Source organism: Pestalotiopsis fici (assembly GCF_000516985.1).
Source record: "Pestalotiopsis fici W106-1 unplaced genomic scaffold PFICI_Scf_8, whole genome shotgun sequence".
In the NCBI taxonomy this organism is placed as follows: Eukaryota; Fungi; Ascomycota; class Sordariomycetes; order Amphisphaeriales; family Sporocadaceae; genus Pestalotiopsis; species Pestalotiopsis fici.
The window spans coordinates 616,445-636,784 of NW_006917098.1; the positions used below are offsets into that span (position 1 = coordinate 616,445).

The window sequence follows — 20,340 nt, forward strand, 5'->3', positions numbered from 1 at the left end:
CGTATACTTTCCCGATTTGGGAGATATAGCGACCGGTCACATGACCGGAACTGAACACCGCCCTGCCGATCCGGGGTCCTTGATAAAGATACGCTCACGTGATCGGTGGGTGGGGATTTGGGCTGCACTATGACATGGCAGATAAAGTTGTAGAACCAATACGGTCGTGCTAGAAGTTGGGCAACATTATTGAGAGGCGTTGTTGTCCATTACAGAATAGCTTGCCAATAGCAACGATGCTGGTGGTCATGAACATTCGATCATGAAAACTAGCCGGGCCCTTGAACCGGTCATCGGAATTCCGGCCGACCCCACTCGTGTCTATTGCCCCCTCTCAACCAAGGCGACGATGTCGGATGGTGAGCCGCAATACTTGGCGAAGTTTGGAGTAGTTTTTCTAGCTGTCTGTTGAAAAATAAAGAAAATATTATTCATTTGGGTATCTTTTTCCTCAAATAATCCCAATTGACCAGACGACATACCGTGGGTGTGACAGTCATTGTGTAGTGTGTTGCATCAATCTCCTCATTACACCGGCATAGCATCATTTTCTGTTTTTCCTTTCATCGTTGAACATGGCTTCGGAAGGGCTTTCATACATCATTGTCGGCGCAGGTGTTTTTGGTGTTTCTACTGCCTATCACCTGATCCAGAGATATCCCCATGCGTCAGTAACCATTGTCGATCGGGACGCATATGACGCAGAAAGCCGTGTGGCTGCGTCGTGGGATTGGAACAAGGTGGTGCGCGCCGATTACGATGACATTGTCTACTGCCAGCTCGCTCTAGAGGCCCAGGATATCTTCAAGTCGGACCCTCTGTGGAAGCCGTACTTTCACGAGACGGGCATTTACTGGATGTGCCGCAGCGACTATGCGCAGGATGTCATCAACAACTACAAGAAGCTCGGCCGCACGGCTGATCTCCAGGCCGTGCCAATTGAGGAGGCTCGCAAGCTGTACGGCGGTCTTTTTGAGGACGCCGACTACACTGGTGTCAAGGAGGTGCTCGTCAACAAGACTAGTGGATGGGCGGCTGCTGGCGACGCCCTGAGGGCCGTGACCAAGAGGACCCTGGAGCTGGGCGTCAAGTACCACGTGGGCGAAGTTGGCTCATTGCAGTTCGACCTGGACGGCAGATGCACTGGAATCAAGACGACGAGAGGAGAGGTTTTGAGCGCTTCCCACACCATTCTGTGCACGGGAGCCTACACGCCAAAGTTGCTGGAATACAGCGCCCAGAGCAGCGGCATCAAGGATATTAGCGCCGGTTCTCGAATCGTGGCCGGAGGCATTACAACGGGAATGACCAAACTGGACGACGAATCATACAAGCGATATGCGCAAATGCCGGTTGGTGTTCAGGGATATACAGCCGCCACAGGTAAATTCTTTATCTTTTTTTTTTTTTCCATTTGCATGACTGAAAGCAATTAGCTAACTTTTAGCACAGGTCCCTTTATTGGCAGTCTCCCACCAACAGCGGACAAGGAGCTCAAGTGGTGGGGACAAACCATTTTCAGAGACACTCGAGAGGTGCTACCCGGCCGCTTCCTCTCAGCGCCGCCCGCAGAGCCAGACTATGCCCAGTGGAAGGTTTCTGCCAAGCTCAAGGAGGACATTGACTTTGCCAATCAGGTCTTTTATGGCAAGAATGGTGCCTCGTGGAAAATGGAGAAGCACCGAATTTGCTGGTAAGTGTTCTCTGCATACCAACCACCAAACCACACTTGTGGTTCTCTTTGGCTAATATATCCGTCCAAAGGGATGCATTCACAACGAGCTCTGATTTCATCATCTCGCCTCATGCCGGTGCCAAGGGTCTGTATGTTGCGACCTGCGGAAACTTCCACGGATACAAGTTCTTCCCAGTACTTGGAAAGTATGTCGTGCAGATGATTGAGGGTTCGCTGGCTCCCGAGTTGGTGCAGAAGTGGGCTTGGGACCGCGAGCGCCCGGATCCGTGCTTGAACCCTGACTGGCCGAGATTTGAGATGAAGGATCTCTTGGACGTTGAGAGGACTTCAAAGTTATAAGCGAATATTTTATATCTGCCCAATTGTTTGACAGAAGTACCGTTTTGTTTTATGGTAAATTGGGGTCATTCACCCCAACCTTGGAAGGTAAATACGGTAGTCACAAAGGTTACCAAGTTAATGATAACATGTTTATATGATGCCTCTGCAGTGCCCACAATATGTGATCTCGTCGAGACCCAAGAACAAGAACAAGGTTGTTCTGCATAGAAACATGCAGAATACCAGAGATCATTTTCTCTAGACCAAATGAGGTAGTTCATGAACTACCGTGCATATCCATTTCCATTTGGTACGACTTGCTGCTCTGTTCATCTAACCTAAGGTTACCTGCTTACAGCCAGTGCATGGATTTGTCCCTTGCCGCTGCTATTCTGTGCCCAATCATTGAGCCATGGACAAAGCTGACTTTGGTACATATTGCTAGGTATACAGACAGGTAGTTATACCGTAGACTGTTACAGCCACTAGGATGCTTAGAGTATGTAATGTACGGAGTACAGAGTATATAAGCAATGAAGCACGGTTTCCACATTTCCAGTACTTTGCTCTTCTGGGTGGAAACCGTTGGGTCCGCTGATTGTATGCTAGCGCTGCGAGTTTCCGTCATTGATTACTACCTACATACTACCTAGAGGATACATGGTATGCACTCCAGAAGTCTGAGACCTGTTCTGTTTCTGCTACCGACTGCTCGGAATACTTATTTCCTGCATCTCAAACGGGAGTACTGGTGATCAATGGCTGTTTGTTGCGACGTCTCCATGTTACATTGGGGTTGACTGGGGGTTGGAAAGAGGAGAAAGAAGAATGCTTGAATAGAAGAAGAGGGGGGTCGGTCCTCTTCGGCAGCGCTATCTGGGATTGATTGCTGCTACCTAGGTTAGGTACCTAGCTACACTACGGAAATTTGGCAGGTGCGCCAGACAAGCTGTAATTTTAGCGTCACTCACCTCGGGGGTCGGACATGGACATAACAATAGACAGTAAATTTGGAGACGAGAACCACATGCATGATTCCATCTATAAAAACAATCCTCCATTCTCTACCCTCTGATTCTTCTACTCTACCATCACTACCAGCCAATTCATTTTCTCTGTCTACCCACCATTCTATATACGGCTTATCGCCGGCGTCGGCGCCAAACGATATCGAATCAAAAAGTGTGACTCGCGCACGAATCGGAGGTTGGTCATTTATCTTCTTAGATAGTAGATTGGGTAGATAATCATGATAATATAGTGGAGGCAGGCGTGGGCGCGGGCGCGTTTCTGCTCTTGCTCTCACTGCTGCCGCCTTTCCACTTTCCCACCACCAAACCCCCCGAAACCCGACGCCAATCCAGTGCTAGTGCTAAGCTCAAGTTGCGCTCAGGTTGCTACTGCTGCTGCTGCTGCTGCTGCTGCTTCTCAGCTGTCGCCGTCCTCGATCTACCTACCTAAACATTTGAACCCACCCACACCACCCTGACCTCTCATTCTTGACCCCACACTTTCTTTCACTGTCCCGTATCTGAGTATCTGAAAAGAAGGAAAAGGAGAAAGAAAGTAAAGAAAAAGAACAGAAAACCAAAAAAGGAACAAAATTGTTTCGGATCTCGTGATTCATGACGCCCCAAGCGGAGAACAGCAGTAATCTACGTGGCCGCCGAAGATCACACAATGCCTGTTTACCCTGCAGGTAAGTAAAATTATGCCATATCACAACACTCCTGTCTTGTTCAATTGCTAACAACTACTGGTAACAGGAGGAAAAAGACCCGTTGCCCGGGCGAGAAGCCAGCATGTTCTACTTGCACACGCCTCAACCAGCCGTGTTCTTATGCGCCCGTGATCAAAAATTCACGGAGCGGCCATTCGGTACATCGTCGTGTGACACACCGTCCATTGATGAGCGTCTCTTGACCAGTCGATAGGAAGAGAGGCTCGCGAACCTAGAAGAGAAGCTTGATCGCATCTTGAACGGAAACCTGTAATCCATGAACCTATCCCAAGCTGTAGCACTCATTTTTTGGTGCTGCTGCGTGTGCTCTGCAATAAACTGACTATTCCTCCAGGCCAGCATATACCCCAGCTCCTCGTAGGCCGTCGAAAGATGTCTCTGACATATCCGAGGAGTCTTACTCCCCCAGTCCGGTTCCTGAGCGAAGCACTCCCGCAAGTCTGAACTCGGGGACTCACACTGACTCTACAAACTCAAGACCGCGGCCAGATCAGACTGACATTGCCCGTGGCATCAGGACCTATTTTAGTCACTGCCACAGACAACCCATTTGGTGCTTTGAGAGGGAGGATGTCTCCAATTTTGCATCACTGCCTGATGAACTTGTATATAGCATCCTGGCCTTGACTTCACATTTCTCCCCCAGGCAAATTTCTCAGCCATGCCACTATGGCAACGATGCGAGACATCTAATTATGCTGCGCATTGCCAACGGTGCTGTGAGCCTTCCGACTATTGAGAGCTTGTGTCTACTCTCGTATTCTACTTTCATAGGTGCGTGTGGAAGCAAACACAGAATTTTTGACAACTAAATTGACATTATTATAGATGGCAACCCCCATCTTGGCCAATTTCATCTCGGCCTTGCTATTCAACTCTGCCGGTCTGCCATGCTTGACATGGAATCAATATACACTGGTTCAGATCCAACCATGGAACGAAAGAAGAAGCTTTTCTGGAGCCTACAATTGCTTGAACACTTTTATGGTAGACCGAACGGCTTACCAAGCATACCCGTCGAGATTGGAAGGCCAAGTTACGGTCCAGCTGGCGGTGTCCACGGATTTTTCTCGGACTTGGGTCCCAAAACACCACCTCTCCCAACAGATAGTCTTGGCACCTCAACCCCGGATGAACCAGGGATATGGAATACAGGCCTTCGGCTGGGATGGGTATGGAGTAGAGTGAGAAAGTATGTTTCGGATTGCTCGCAGAACATACTGAAAGAGCCGTGGCGACACGACTCGACATATGCCATGGTGTGCTCTGACTTTCTGGAAACGGAGAATCGGATTCCCATGTGTCACCGCTATGATTCGGTCAAGTTTTACGAGCGAAAAAGAGACGAGCTGAGAAGTGAGCATGACTACTGGGCGGCATGGCTAAAGGAGCAGTTCACATACCACTCCATTCCCACGGTCCTCAACCACCCATTTCTCTACATTGTCGGAGCTCAGCACAACCCAAACCTGGCGATTCCTAATACTTTCTGGAGGCGGTCGTCTGAGCTGGCGCTGATTCATGCGACTTGGATCGTTCGAATCATAGACATGATTGTGGACAAGCAAGTAAAGCTCACCGATCCATTCTTTGCACACATGGCCGCCATTGCTGCCACGGTGCATCTTTACTACTGCTGTGCAGCAGCAGCTAGGCTGAAACATAAATCACACACCGATTTTGCCAAGTGTAGGCAGTTTCTCAAGAGCTTCACAGCCCACTCTGCAGCTTGCGCAGCTTTGGTATGTCTTTATTATCTGCTCAGCGGCATACGGGCTAACTTTGAAATTAGGATCATAATCTGGATAGGATGACCCGAATCGCTGCCGATTCGGATAATATGGATGGGGAGGACTGGATGCCATCCAAGCTAAACTTGAGTGTACCCTTGATGTGGGACATTTTGCAGTTTAACTGCATGACCATGACGCCTGCTACCAACTCTGTCGACTTGTTGGATGCTTCACTGACCCCGACGATGGCCCAAGAAGATCTTAGCGAGTGCACGTTGCTAGAAATTGTCGTCGCGTCGTCGCCAGAGATCAACGTCGATACAACTGATGGAGGACAAACAGCACCTCTTGCCTCTTCTGCTTCTACAAAACCTGATACTCCACGCAACATGGTTTGGAATGAAACTAACCTCGAGCCAACGGACAATCTTACGTTTAACACTACCCCATGGCTGTATGCAGATCTTTCGCAGTTCGCAAGTCTTGGAGATCTGGGCCTACTGGAAGCCCAGTCAGGAATGAATGATAATCGTGCCCAACAACCATGGTGGGAGGGTGGGAACTTCAGCAATGCCACATTCTACTAGCCGTTGAAGTGGCTTTCATGTGGATTCGGTGAAGCTACGGCAGCAATTTTCAAAACAGACGTCAACATGTATACGATACCAATCGAGCAACATTCAATTCTCTGCACTTTGAGCTTGTTTACATTCACCGGAAGCGCTTCTGCAACAGTCCTACGCGATTGCTAAAGCAAATGTGTCATGACCCGGGCTAAAGTCTCCGGCATCGTGGCCCCGATAGATGTTTGATGTGTATCATGATGAGCTGTTCGTCAGGCCAGTGTGAGCTCTATCAATCCGACAACTAGTCATCAGTCATCAACATATCACGAGTGGATTTATGTCTCCATATGGCTCGCCGCTCTAGACAGGCTGCAGCATGTTTTCAAGTGGATCGCATAGTCCACCCAACCTTGGAAATATCATGGGCCATGACAGCATCGGGCCCAGGCCACCAAGACCCAATAGCTCAGCATTCGGACCCCTGCGGCTCATGCTGCATCGAGATAAGCAGGAAAAAGGCCAGCTTCTGTCCTAGCGGCGAGCTTTGAGGATCTGCCGGGGAATCTGGGGTAAGAATCAATGCATTGAACCAATAAACGGTAGCAGCTTATCACACACAGCGACACCCGATCTCGGCGCTTCTATGATCAAGCTCGATGCGTGCAGGCGGGTTGACCGGGCCCACTCACCGATTGGCTCCATCCATGATAAGTTGTCCCTAAATAGGTAATCGTATCCCTGCATGAAATGGTAATACTGCTTTGTACAATCATAGGAAAACACGAGAACCCTGCATCCATCTCGAAATCCACCCAAGCCTAGCCTCCCTTGCGTCCCGCTCAATAGCGCGGGCGGGCGGCGGAGGCGACAGACGAACCGTTCGCTTGATTATCCTCCCTTGGCAGTGAGCACATGTCCTCCAACCCATGGGCGACTCTTCGCAACTAGCATAGTCAGACAAATCCAAACTCGCCTGATTCGATGAGGCGTAAGCCGACCGTTGGCCCTCGAGCCGTCAGAATTGATGTGTCAACGTTTCAGGCGCCCGGAGCAAATCTGTTACACTACCTAGAGTCTGGCCCCGGCCAGGTGACTTTCTTGGGGTCCCGCCCTACGTTGTCCAGCTTGGAGAGTGATGGTCATGTGCCCGTCGTATTGCAGAGATGTTGTGACCCCAAAGACGACGATATTTTGTTCAAATTACATAATTGCCACGACCGTGGTAATGGCCCCGTGGAGCCCCAAACCCAAGCTTTCCAACCTCCACGAGCTTCAGTGCACGAACCATTCCCCGCAACGGAAGGATGTATAAGCATATTGCGCTAAAGACTTGCGATTCTTCACTGTACTAGAAATTGAACCGCCCACCGTTCCATACGCTTGGAAGTGACAACAGATTGACTTCTTCGGCATATGCTTCATTATACCTATCTGTGATCGCTGGGATCTTCACGGCCAAGACTGATCTGCAGGGTCTCAAAATCCCATGCTCAATAACGATTCGCACGAGTCATATCTCGAATCGCGATGTACGGGGACCACTTGCGTGGGTGGAAGATAAGCTGTAGATCTATCTCTGGGACACCCTCCACATTTGGGAAACGTATGGACTAGTTCTAAAGATAGCGACGGCGTGAGGAGGCATTCGATCATAGAGGATACACCCATTCCAAGGCGAGGCAAAGGCACTGTGGCTCGGTCAGTGACACGGTATCCGGTCATCGTATACCGATCACGTGATCCACACTCTTGCGCCGATGGTCTGTATGGCCGATAACCTTGGCCTATGATGGCTTCGGCATAGATTAGCTCAATATCATATAAGTCATTATAGTATGAGCTTACTTGGGAGCATATTATAACAAATCGAGATTCAACTCAGACGCATCATTGACCCTATCACGACTCTTATTCGATCAATTGGCCTTTTTGACGACCATTGAATCATTCCTATATTGTGCCCGAGTTTGATTTCTCCCCAGGCATTTTCGTTAGAGGTGTCTGTCCTAGAGCGATTCAGCACAGACCTCTTTTCTTGACCCCCTTGTCGAAAGGGTATAGGCCGGCCATTCACAGCCATGGCCACTTCACAACGCGTTGTCATTATCGGTGCCGGCATCGTCGGCACCAACATTGCAGATGAGCTGGTCTCGCGGGGATGGACGGACGTGACGGTTGTTGAGCAAGGTCCCCTGCGCATGCCAGGAGGATCGACATCACACGCTCCGGGCTTGGTGTTTCAAACCAATGCCTCCAAGACCATGACACTGTTTGCCCGCTACACAGTCGAGAAGTTCTTGTCGATAGAAAAGGAAGGCGAGAGCTGCTTCAACCAAGTCGGTGGCCTGGAAATCGCCACCACGCCCGAGAGAGTCGAGGAGCTCAAGCGCAAGCTTGGTTATGCTCACTCTTATGGCATCGACGCCAAAATCATTACCAAAGAAGAGTGCCAGAAGCTCTATCCTGGCCTGAACACCGATCTGGTTCTCGCCGGTCTCCACATTCCCACAGATGGCCTGGCTCTCGCTGCAAGAGCTGTTGAGCTCTTGATTGAGCGAACAAGAGCCGCTGGAGTCAAGTACATCGAATTGACGCCGGTGACTGGAATTGACAAGGCAGATGGCCGCGTCACGGGCGTCATCACACCAGATGCCACTATCCCGGCCGATATCGTCATCTCGTGCGCTGGTTTCTGGGGAGTCGAGATTGGCAAAATGGTCGGTCTGCCAGTACCACTGCTGCCAATGGCCCACCAATACGCCAAAACGACACCCGTGCCTCACACCAATGGAGTCCTAACCAACGGACATGCCGAGACCAATGGACACACCAACGGAGTAGTCAAGCCAAACTCGGCCAGACTACCAATCCTGCGGTACCAAGACCAAGATCTCTACTATCGCGAACACGGCGAACAGTACGGTATTGGCTACTATGGCCACCGGCCCATCCCCGTCGATGCCGCCTCGCTGGCCCAAGCTACCGAGGACGTTAGCGAGCACAAGATGCCCTCGCGCCTCGACTTTACAACAGAGGACTTTGACCCGGCCTGGAAGCTCTCGCAGGAGCTGCTGCCGGCACTCAAAGGCTGCGAGATTGCCGACGGCTTCAACGGAATCTTCTCCTTTACGCCCGACGGTGGGCCGCTGGTCGGTCAGGCACCGCACCTCGACGGCTTCTACGTCGCCGAGGCCGTCTGGGTGACACACTCGGCGGGTGTGGCGCGCGCCGTGGCCGAAGTCCTTACCGATGGCCGCTCCCGTATCGATCTGGCCGAGTGCGAGATTGCCCGCTTCGAACAGGTCCAGCTCACGTCGGCCTACGTGAGCGAGACGTCGCAGCAAAACTTTGTCGAGATTTACGATATCCTACACCCGCACCAGCCACGCGAGTCGCCGCGCAACATGCGCGTCTCGCCCTTTTTCGCCCGCCAGGAGCAGCTCGGCGCCTTTTTCCTCGAGGTCGGCGGCTGGGAGCGCCCCTTTTGGTACGAGTCCAATGCCAAGCTCCTCGACGAGCTGCCCGAGGAGTGGAAGCCCGTGGAGCGCGACGCCTGGTCGGCGCGGTACTACTCGCCCATTGCGGCCGCCGAGGCCTGGAAGACGCGCAACGCCGTGGCCATGTACGACATGACGCCGCTGCGGCGCCTCGAGATCTCGGGCAAGGGCGCCGTGGACCTGCTGAAGCGCATGACCACGGGCAACGTGTCGCGCAAGCCGGGCGCCGTCACCTATACCCTGCTGCTCAACGAGCACGGCGGCGTGCGCAGTGACATCACTGTGGCGCGCCTCGAGGACGAGCTCTTCCAGGTCGGCGTCAACGGCCCCGTCGACACGGCCTACTTTACCCGCGAGGCGCGTCTGCAGAGCCAGTCGACGCCCGACCGGCCCGCTCACGTCCGCGACATCACGGGCGCGACCTGCTGCGTGGGACTCTGGGGCCCGCTCGCCCGCGAGGTGATGCAAGAGGTCAGCCCCGACGACTTTTCCAACAAGGGCCTGACGTACTTCCGCACCAAGCGCGCCACCATTGCCGGCATCCCCGTGACGGTGATGCGGCTGTCGTACGTGGGCGAGCGCGGCTGGGAGATCTACGCCAGCGCCGACAATGGCCTGCGGCTCTGGGACGCCCTGTGGAAGGCCGGCCAGCCGCACGGCATCATCGCCGCGGGCCGCAGCGCCTTCAACTCGCTGCGCCTGGAGAAGGGCTTCCGGTCCTGGGGCACCGACATGACGACCGAGCACGACCCCTTCGAGTCCGGCCTCGACTTTGCCGTCAAGGCCGACAAGGCCGAGTTCGTGGGCAAGGCCGCCCTCGAGGGCCGCTCCAAGGACACGGTGAGCCGGAGGCTGCGCTGTCTGACCGTCGACGACGGCAGGTCCGTGGTCCTGGGCAAGGAGCCCGTCTTTGTCGCCGGCAAGGCCGAGGGCTACGTCACCAGCGCCGCCTTTGGGTACACGGTGCGCAAGCCCGTTGCCTATGCCTACCTCCCCAGCTCGGTACAGGAGGGCGATGCCGTCGAGATTGAGTACTTTGGACGGCGGATCGCGGCCACGGTCACGCCTGAGCCCTTGTATGATCCGTCTATGAGTCGTCTCCGGGGTTAAAATTGATTGTTTTTTGATCTTGTCGTTTTTGTGCATGTTATTTTATTTGCATCATAGGCACCTTGTTTGTGGTCTTGGTTCAGACCTTGGTTATATGTCGCTACGAATAATGAGCAGAGGGCCTATATTAAGGAGCTCTTTGCATGACTCGGGAGAATGAATTATGTATTTTAGTTTTTGAAGATTATCAGACCTGATGATTGGAAATCAATATGATTGAATCAAAGTAATTCGTCGTGTTGACTTTCGACACTTGTGTATCGTGATCGTGACCCATGCAAAGACGTACCAGCTATAGCACTTGGAAGATATTCACAAGAGTCGCCAAATGGCAATGATCAGAAACATTTTCAAATTCATCATTTTATTAGGGAATGACCGACTATCAAGGTATCAAGGTGGCTTTCACCAAATGCAGAAAAATAAAAAATAAAACTCGAAAGGCTTCAAAGTCGAAAGGAGGTATAAATAAGCACGTCCATTTTCATGATCCATTCCAAACGATATTCCTCGCCCATGAGAACAAACTAGGCATCATAATAAAGCGTGAGAGACGTGGGAATGGGCGACTCCTTGGAGCTCGAGTCCAAGTAATGTCTCATCTTGATGCCAGCCAAGTCGTGTTCCACAATGGTAAACTTGCCCAGCTTGCCAGGGGCACGACGGACGTTCTTGAGCCTAAAGACCTCACGGAGCGTGGCAGCCAGCGCCGGGGTGACGAGGCGGGCGCCAAAGCAAAAGTGCAGGCCGTGGCCGAGCAGGATGTAGTCCTTGAACGGGCGCAGGGGGTTGAGCTTCTCGGGCTCGGGGTACTGCGTCGAGTCCATGGCCGCCTTGGACGTGGCGATGAGCACCGTGTGCCCGGCCTTGACCGTGACGGGCCCGCGGGCGCCGTCGTTGACCGTCGTGTCCCGGGTGGCGACGCGCGGCAGGCCGGGAACCACGCCGGCGTGGCGCATGCCCTCCATGACGAAGCCGGCCAGCTCGCGCTCCGACTTGTCCGGGTCCATGTGCGCCAGCTCAATGATGCGCTCCTTGTACTGCTCGTAGCCCGGGCTGAGGTACAAGTCAATGAGGAGCGAGGCCTGCTGGGTAATATTGCCGGCAACGGGCGCGCCCATGCCGATACAGTCGCCGACCATGTCGCCGATGGGCAGCTTTGAGTCGTTGAGCGCGTGGTACAAACGGTCAGCCTGGGGTCCGACTTCAAACGCACTGCCCTTGGCGAGCCAGTCCACGGCCTTTTCCTTCAAGCCTTGCTGCGTCTTTAAATGTGTTTCAAAAATGGGCCGCAGGGCATCGCCCGCCTTCATTGCCGCCTCGCGGAGCTTCCACTCATTGATTGGCATGATATTGAAACTCTGGTACATGAACAAGACAAGGTAAGCACCAAATGCCTCGAAGATGGATACCAGACCCTTGGGTTTCTCCTGAGTCTTGAGCGGAATGGCAAACTTGTCTGCCAGCCACAGGATGGGCGTAATGTTGGTGACATCGCGCACAACGTCAATTGACCGTCTGCCCTTGGAAAGGGTCAATGAGTTTGCACTAATGAGCTTCTTGACATTGGTGCTGAAAAAGTTGGTTATGTCCTTTTCGAAGCCATCCTCCATAAAGACCTTGTGGAGGATCTTGGACCGCTCGTCATGTCGGTTGGCATCGTCCCAGCCAATCATGAAATCGTGACCGGCAGTGCAGTTGCGAATGGCATCCTGGTACATGACGCGGAAGTTCTCACGGTCTTCAAACACCTGCTTGCAGCCTTCGTGTGTCTGGACACTGATTATGTCCATGCCACTCGGGGGCCGCCTGAGGTCGTATTTGTCCAGCGCACCGTTGCCCTTGAGAATACCGCGTGCGGCCTCTGGAGTGTAAAACGGCAGGAGAGCATATGATGAAGTGCCAGTAAAGGCGCCAGGCAAGCCTCTAAACAGCAGTTTGGGCAGCATGCCGCCATAAGCACCTGGAGCGTTGTCCTGGAGCAAAGATGCACCCCAATGCGTCAGAGTATTGCTGTTGAGATCGTAGCTCAGAAAACGGTCACCACGGACCAAAGCCACGGCGTCATCGAGAATACCTCGGCCGGTTGTCTGTCCTGGGCAGACACCACTACCTGGTATGGCGGGCTTTGTGCACTCTGCCATTAGACCAGGGTAGAGCTCCATGTTCTCAATGTGACCATAGAGAAGTTCCGCAGCTCTGGCAACCGTGGTATCCTCGTTCCACTCGTCAAAGCTTTCGTATGGCTTCAAGTTGAGATATCGACGGAATCTAACACAAAAGTTAGTTATCTATAAACATAAATTCAATTGTACCACAACTTACTCATTGAGAGTGCAAACGTTAAAGACTTCTCTCGCTTGTAGTTGTCCCATGATATCCACAATTTTCAGACTGGCTGGAGTTCCGTGGGCACCAAACTCATGAGCCGGTTCTTCAATGGCGTCCTTGATGAGCTCTGCCAATTCAACATCACTAAATCGACCATTAGCCTGGCGTTTCAGACCGCCAAAAGTCCATTCCTTGGGATCAGTCGCCATGAGCTTGTGGCCGTGGTTCATCATGACCTTTAGGAACTGCTCATGCGTGACATCTTCAATGGAAGCCAAGTCAGGAAAGTCGGACCGCAGGACAGCTTCCATCCAGTCGGCGTCGGCGGCGCTGAGGGCCGCGTGCCAATGGTAGAGGACGGCAAACTCTACAGACACGACGTTGCCGTTGCCTCGCTCGACGCGCTGGCCACCCTTTTTGATTTCCTTGCCCAGGTTGAGGTTCCACTCCGAGTTGGCTCGGGGGGTATTGAGGATGGCCGAGACATAGTCCTTCAATACAACTGTAGCAAAGAAGCCCACATTAATGTTGCGAGAAATTTGGAAAATGTCTTCATCTTGCCTGAGCGTATGAAATTAGCCTAGGTACTACAAGTCATTGCATGTAAGGGGTAGATTTTACTCACCATTTCTGTCCCTCACTATCAAGTTCTTCCCAGGGCTTGTATTTGCCGTCTTCATTGACTTGGATCAAGGATTCCGCAATAAAGTTGTGGTGGCGCGAGAACATGATCAAGACGGCGACGACGGGCGGCGGCATCATCATGATTCTCTCCGACGCAATTGAGTCGGGGTATATGAAACCATTCTCATATGTACGCACCCGCTTTTGCTCCTTTTCCGTGTTTCCATACAGCGTGCTCAAGTCAACATAACTAGATGTCTCATTGATAAAGGGATCCTTGCGGCTTGTCTGGAAACACTCGTGGATAACGACTGTCGCAAATGCAAAGAACATGCGGTTCAGGCCTGATGGATGTTTGCGAAAGGGTCCCTCGCGCTTCAACAAGGCGTCATAGACGGCCTCGACGTCTGGGAGGTTGGGACCCTTGGACTTCATGGGCGGCACGTTGCGAGCATACGGCGAGCCCGCCTTGCCCATCTCTGGGAACCAGGGGTTGTTGCCGCCTCCATCGTGTCTCCGATATCTCGACGTTGGACCGGCCGATGTGAGAGCGGGATGGGGCAGATCTGCCCAGAGCATTGAGATGAATGCATCGGAAATGCCTTGACTCAAACCGCTGTTGGGTGGCATTCCCTGGAGCATGGCAACACCCTTTTCCAACAGCAAGTCCTTGTCATCCAGAGCCTCGCCAGAGGCGAGTGTCGGAAGGGCATGGGCAAGTGTGTGCTTGTCCTTGAAGCTGAGACCGGCAAGATCAGAAAAGACACCAGTCTTTTCACCGTTTACCGCTCCCGCAGCAGTGGCAGCTTGCTGGTCTGTACGTCCATCGGCTGCCTTGCTGGGACGCCTGTTGATGGTCCCAATGAGAGACTTTAGTCTTCCAGGCATGTTGTTGTGTATAGAAAGACGGCTGTTTAGACAGGTCACAGCTTTAGGAAGGATGATTTGGTAAGTATAAAAAAAAGGAGAGAGAAAGGAAAGTTTTCCGGGATACGACCTCGAAAGAAAACTATTTGTCACAGCTGCTCACCCTCCTCTTGCCTCCTTGCCTCGGTTACGTTGCACGATACTTGCCTAGAGTAGCACAAGATACTAGAGCTCACCAAATGAGGGAGAGATCCTCATGACATAGCTTGAAGCTTTGTCCACAAAGTGGTCCACCATGGTGCAAAACATGTTTTGTCTCTCATCTCGGCAGTGATCCAAGGGCGTCAAGCTGCGGTGACCAAGTGTACGACCGTAAGACCAATCGAGCCGTCCCGATTGGCCGTAAACTATATCGCGATAGCGTCGTCTTGCTTCTGCTTTTGGGCAGCTCCACAGCGGGCTCGGGACGGCGGGACGAGTGGAGATGAGTGAGCGCCAAACCGATTGAGTATGCCGATCTCTAGCTCAAGGGACCGGCCTCATTGGCTAGAGAGCGGCTGACTCCGCGCACCATCGAATGCAATACTCTTGCGACCCCATCGCGAACCAGCCAGTTGGGTATAGCCCTTGGACGCTAGACAATGCAGCAATGCAAATTCGATCGCAGCTGAGATGGGATCGTCACCGCTAAGACAGACAAGACCACTGGAGATCGATTCCTTTGGTGAAAAAATGCCGTGCGTAGACGATATACTATGATAGATATCCACTCAGACCTACGAGACCCAGAAGGGCGGCCTAGTACAGACAGGGTGGGAGCACAGAGGCATTTGACTTTCACCGCGCTTGAAGTCGACTCGCGTGGCTGGCTGATCGTCACTCTCCTTCCGCATATAACGTGTAACGTGAAGATGTAGGTGGGCGGGTGGGACGGCGTTAACCCAGTGCCTCCTAGTCGCAACCTGTTCGGCGACATCTATGATGCGTGCGACACTGGACATTAGAAGCTCTGTCATTGAGTCAAGCTGATTGGTTAATTGAAGAGTTCAGAGACATTGTGCAGGACTAAGCAATGTGATCGGCAACCTGGACAGGATTACGCCAAGGCGAGTCTCCAAGATTATCGAAAAAAGGTTGGAGGACCGCGAAAAAGGGTATCGATACTCTGCCGTGTTTGGACGACGATCAATTGGTTGCCCCTATCGTGGCGGCGGATTCCTCATCATTCTGCTCCTCGCTGGACTCGCATATCCCTCTCTTTCTTTGCCAATCCCACCATCTGTCTGGTTGAGCCTGTTTACATTTTCTTGTTACAAACAATTGCACCACTCGATATTGTCTGTGAAAATGGAGAGGAAAGTGAGTAGGACAGGTTCATACCCGATTCAGGATACTGCATTCATTCCCAGCACGACCTTTGAAGGCCCACTGCCCGATGGCGACCTCAAAAATCTCCGGCTCCCGCCGACGATGCGGGCCTTGAGAAAAGCGGAAGATACCAAGAACCATCCGCGAACTCTCGTCATTTGCCTCGACGGAACTGGCGATCAGTTTGACAATGACAATAGCAATATTGTCAACTTTGTCTCGTGCCTCAAGAAGCACTCGCCAGCGGAACAGGTCACGTATTACCAGTCCGGCATCGGCACCTATGACAAGGGCGGGTTGTCAAATGGCATCGGAGCAGCCATGGACATGGCCGTGGGTAGCGGATTGGGTAAGTGCCGTCGCCGCCAGGCGTACACACACTCACACACCAATGCTGCTTCCCGTAAGAAATACTCACACAATGTACTAGGCATTCATATAAAGGACGCGTACAAGTTCTTGATGCAGAACTATCACGATGGCGACAAGATTTGTCTGTTTGGCTTCTCCCGCGGCGCCTACACGGTGCGCTGCTTGGCCGGCATGTTGCACAAGGTTGGCCTGCTGCCTGCCAGCAACGGGTCCCAGCTCAACTTTGCCTACAACTTTTACAAGGACGACACGGAGGACGGCCGGAAGCTCGCTGCCGGGTTCAAGCGGACCTTTTGCACCCACGTCGAGGTTCACTTTGTCGGCGTGTGGGATTGCGTCGCGAGCGTGGGCTTCATCCCGCGCCGGCTGCCCTTTAGCAAGTCGCCGACCAATTCCATCCGGCACTTTCGACATGCCATGGCTCTGGATGAGCACCGTGCCAAGTTCAAGGTCTGTCAGTGGCAGCAGCAAAACCCGGATGCCGACAGCAAGCACCCCAAGCGCCGCGAGACTGTCGATTTTACGCCGGCCGGTCGCGTCAGACGGCGCTTTGGGTTGAAAAAGACGCCCGCAATGGCAACCACCAACGGAGTGGCCGCTAATGGCTACACAAATGGCTATACCAATGGACATACCAATGGTGCCACAAATGGCGACCTGGCGAGACCTAAAGTCAGTAAGGTGCTGTCAGATAGCCAGTCCAGCCTGGAACGCAAATTCCAGGAGCAGGACAAGGCGCATCACCGAAACCGGTTCTTTGAGACGGACGTGCTCGAGGTGTGGTTCAGTAAGCTCTCTCCCATTAGCATGAGTTTTCCGCCTTTGCAAGAGTTACCTTGAGCTTCATTCATACAGCTGTGGAAAAAAAACAATTGCTAACACATCTGTCAACTGTAGTGGGCTGCCACGCCGACGTGGGCGGCGGCGCCGTGGCCAACGAGACGCGGCACATGCTGTCGCGGATCCCGCTGCGGTGGATGATGCGGCAGTGTTTTGACTGCAACACGGGCATCCTGTTTGACACGGCGCGGCTGGCCGAGTTTGGCCTCGACGTGCACACGCTGTGGCCCAAGTACCAGCAGCCGGTGCGGCCCATTGCCGGCCCGCCGCCGCGGCTCGTGGAAAAGTACGAAAAGAAGACGCTGGCGCCCCTGTACCGCCGCTCCGTCTTTTTGCCCATCGGCTCCCAGGACGACCGCATCGAGAACGCCCCCTCGGCCGAGAAGCTCAACTACATTCTGCCCTCCGAGTCGGACGAGGATTACTTTGACGGTCTGGAAAGGTGCAATGACATGCTCCGGATTGCCCGCGTCTGGTGGATTCTCGAGCTGTGGCCCATCAAGCTGCGCATCTTGACCAAGGAGGGCGACGGATGGGAGAAGCACGTGCGCATGAATCTTGGGAGACATCGCGGTGTCCGATGCAGTGAGCCCAAAATGCACTGGACTGTTCAGCACGCCATTGCTGAAGGGAGGTACAATCTAAAGGCCAAGTGTGAAAAGGGTGTGTGTTGGACAGAGACTTATTAAAACCATGTTGTTTTTGTTTTGTTTTTCGTATGAAGTAACGACACTAATAAGCATTCAATCATTCTTGTAATCATCACAGCATTTGTGCTTCATCTTTTTTCACCAAACATCCGTGATGAAAAAAAAAAAAAAAAAAAAAAAAAGACCCCGCAGTGATTAAACAGCCCGTACCTTGGTGCTAAAGTGATGTCATTTCCCTGCCCACGCCAATACCTGTCTACCTGGCATGGTGCCAATTGAAATCCTAGTCTGTCGTGTAAGTCCTGGTCTACTCACATTCATCATGCCCGCATCCTCAATCACAATTCATCGCAGTTGAGAATCTCTTCAGAAACAAGAGAGAATAGCTTCTGAGCAAGACACGTCTGGGTTAACATTAAAGAAAATTTCGGATTAAAGCAATTGTTGACGCCGCGTCGCAAATGTGCCTCGGCAACTTCATCCGGAGGCCTATTACGACTCTGCCGCTCCGCAAGACAACCGTAAGACATTTCCAATCCGTCCCTTGCATTTAGCGGACGGGCTGAGATATCCTAAGTCTCAATTTAAGATCCCATAACTTAAAAAAGATCATTTTCATTGCTTAGTCACTCACTTGACCATTGAACTGAAGCAAGGTTTCATTCACAATTGTAGTGTAAAGCTTGATGACGTTCTTTATCATTATGTATTATTAAGAGTGTCTCTGTCTCTGCATTGCTAGGTAGCTAGGTATAGTTTCGTTCCGCATTAATCAGGCATTACTCATTTCTTCCGCGTTCAAGCATACTTCACATCACCTTGCGGGTGCACACCGCCATGCGCAGAAGGGTCTCCATGGCCAACTCCCTCAGTGCCAGCAAGATCGCCGGGAGTTGGTCCCTTACCAACCTCCTCGACGACCTTCTCATCGGCCCGGCCGCCCTCGGCGCTCTTCAGCACCTCCATGAGCTGCCGAGCACCAAGAGGCCATGGCACGATCTCGCCCTTGCCGCCGTCACTAACTAGGCCCTGGTGAGGCTTCACGTCACCGCGCAGCACGCGCTCAGGCGTGATACCCTTCTCCGCATAGAAGGCTGCATTGGCGTCGGGACGCTGCACAATGACTGTTCCATCGGCCTGAATACCAGCGTAGAATCCGCGAGACTTCATGTATGACCATACTGGCTTGCCAGCACCAATAGCTGCGTCGACAGATGTACCAGCGCCCACGGGGCCAGCCACAACTGTGATCTCGCCTCCAAGACTGAAACGTGGCTTTGTGAAGGCCTTGACAGCCTCCTCGGTATTGAGTACACAGACGCAATCATAGATGTCAAGGCCAACCATGAAGCCGGCGCCCAGAGTGTGGACTAGGAAACCTGATGGCGGGGACCAAGATCCGTCGGGCAAGCGCGACATGACGATACCAGAGCCCGAGGCACCAGAAATGTGCAGACCAGTACGGAAGACTGTGAAGATGGCAATACCCTTGGCCTGTGCTATGGCCTTGGAAGGCACCTTGACCAAAGTCTTGGCCTTGGGGTTCGGTGTGGGACCCGGGTTCGTTGCGTGGCCGGGCGATGGTGGCGGTTGAGTCGACTCGGTGTAGAATCCATCCTCTATTATATAGTTAGCACTTGAAGACCACGGAGATCATTGGAATAATGGAGTCAACTTACTGCAGAAAGACTTTAGAATGCGAGCGGCCTTGTCACATTCCTTGTCCATGCTCGTCGGCCAGAAAGCTTCCGCGCCTAGCTTGTTGGTAATCTTGTTGACGGGCACACCAGCCTTAACACTCCAGTCGTAGAAACGCTCGCCAAAGGTTTTCTTCTTCTTGGCATCGGGGTTCTGCTGACTCTGCGATGCAGCCCCGATAGCAGCACCAGTTGCACCCGCTGCCACGACTGCAGGGCCTACAGAGCCATGGGATTCGGTTGTCGTGGGAGCAGCGGCCTGCTGCTGCTGCTGCTGCTGCTGCGGCGACGGCGGCGCCTCAGTAGCTCCGGGCGGAGGAGGGAAGTAGGGTGCTGCTTGCCCTTGGCTGGACCCGGGTCGCGAGGTCGGGCGCGGAGGCAGCACTGGGGGCTTCTCATCTCCGTGAACATCCAACCCTGGCGTGGGCTCGTAGCTCGGCGGTGGCTGTTGTGAATAGTCGGCGGGATTCGACTGGAGAGGGTGGTATGCTTGGTAGCCTTGGTTCTGGCTCTGGCTCGGCGGGGGCCCCGGTGGCGGGGGAGGGTAGTAGTCTTGTTGGCCAGAAGACGCAGGAGGATGTACCATCTCTTGATACTGAGGAGGGTTCTGCTCTGATGCTGCTTGGCTGCTGCCCGAGGGACCGGCTACGCTGGCCGTCTCAGCATAGTAGTCCGGGTTCTGGCCGTGAGCATGTTGGTTATTCGAGGGTGCGCTCATTGCTGTTGTTGAAGATGTGCTCGAGAAGAGAGCAAAGGGAGGAGAGAAAGTTGATGGGATGTTCTACTTTCTGTGAAGACGAAATCAAGTATGGCGGGTAACAGCAAGTCGAGTCTGATGCGATCGCTGTTGGTGGTGATGATGAAGAGGTATTGTGGATGAATGGTTCGAAATGAATCAGGAACAGGTCGTTAATATAGCTTCCGAGC

The 20,340-nt window shown here is 52.9% G+C and overlaps 6 protein-coding genes across 6 annotated transcripts; 4 read left to right on the forward strand and 2 right to left on the reverse strand.

Annotated features, from left to right (window-relative positions):
* Positions 1–575: 575 nt before the first annotated feature.
* On the forward strand, positions 576–2,035 carry PFICI_10891 (uncharacterized protein; the record flags this gene model as incomplete). Its single annotated transcript, XM_007839472.1, has 3 exons — positions 576–1,383; positions 1,453–1,693; positions 1,765–2,035. The coding sequence occupies 3 exons, from the start codon at positions 576–578 to the stop codon at positions 2,033–2,035; spliced, it is 1,320 nt and encodes a 439-aa protein (XP_007837663.1).
* Positions 2,036–3,697: 1,662 nt separating this feature from the next.
* On the forward strand, positions 3,698–6,078 carry PFICI_10892 (uncharacterized protein; the record flags this gene model as incomplete). Its single annotated transcript, XM_007839473.1, has 5 exons — positions 3,698–3,703; positions 3,784–3,905; positions 4,093–4,532; positions 4,587–5,500; positions 5,551–6,078. 5 exons carry the CDS (start codon positions 3,698–3,700, stop codon positions 6,076–6,078), a joined length of 2,010 nt encoding a protein of 669 aa, XP_007837664.1.
* Positions 6,079–8,135: 2,057 nt separating this feature from the next.
* On the forward strand, positions 8,136–10,664 carry PFICI_10893 (uncharacterized protein; the record flags this gene model as incomplete). The annotated part of the gene is made up of 1 exon (XM_007839474.1): positions 8,136–10,664. One exon carries the CDS (start codon positions 8,136–8,138, stop codon positions 10,662–10,664), a length of 2,529 nt encoding a protein of 842 aa, XP_007837665.1.
* A 527-nt stretch (positions 10,665–11,191) lies between these two features.
* PFICI_10894 (uncharacterized protein) lies at positions 11,192–14,507 on the reverse strand (the record flags this gene model as incomplete). Its single annotated transcript, XM_007839475.1, has 3 exons — positions 11,192–12,935; positions 12,990–13,556; positions 13,621–14,507. 3 exons carry the CDS (start codon positions 14,505–14,507, stop codon positions 11,192–11,194), a joined length of 3,198 nt encoding a protein of 1,065 aa, XP_007837666.1.
* Positions 14,508–15,833: 1,326 nt separating this feature from the next.
* Positions 15,834–17,755, forward strand: PFICI_10895 (uncharacterized protein; the record flags this gene model as incomplete). The annotated part of the gene is made up of 3 exons (XM_007839476.1): positions 15,834–16,203; positions 16,285–17,013; positions 17,124–17,755. 3 exons carry the CDS (start codon positions 15,834–15,836, stop codon positions 17,753–17,755), a joined length of 1,731 nt encoding a protein of 576 aa, XP_007837667.1.
* Positions 17,756–18,514: 759 nt separating this feature from the next.
* Positions 18,515–20,131, reverse strand: PFICI_10896 (uncharacterized protein; the record flags this gene model as incomplete). The annotated part of the gene is made up of 2 exons (XM_007839477.1): positions 18,515–19,335; positions 19,396–20,131. 2 exons carry the CDS (start codon positions 20,129–20,131, stop codon positions 18,515–18,517), a joined length of 1,557 nt encoding a protein of 518 aa, XP_007837668.1.
* Positions 20,132–20,340: the final 209 nt, after the last annotated feature.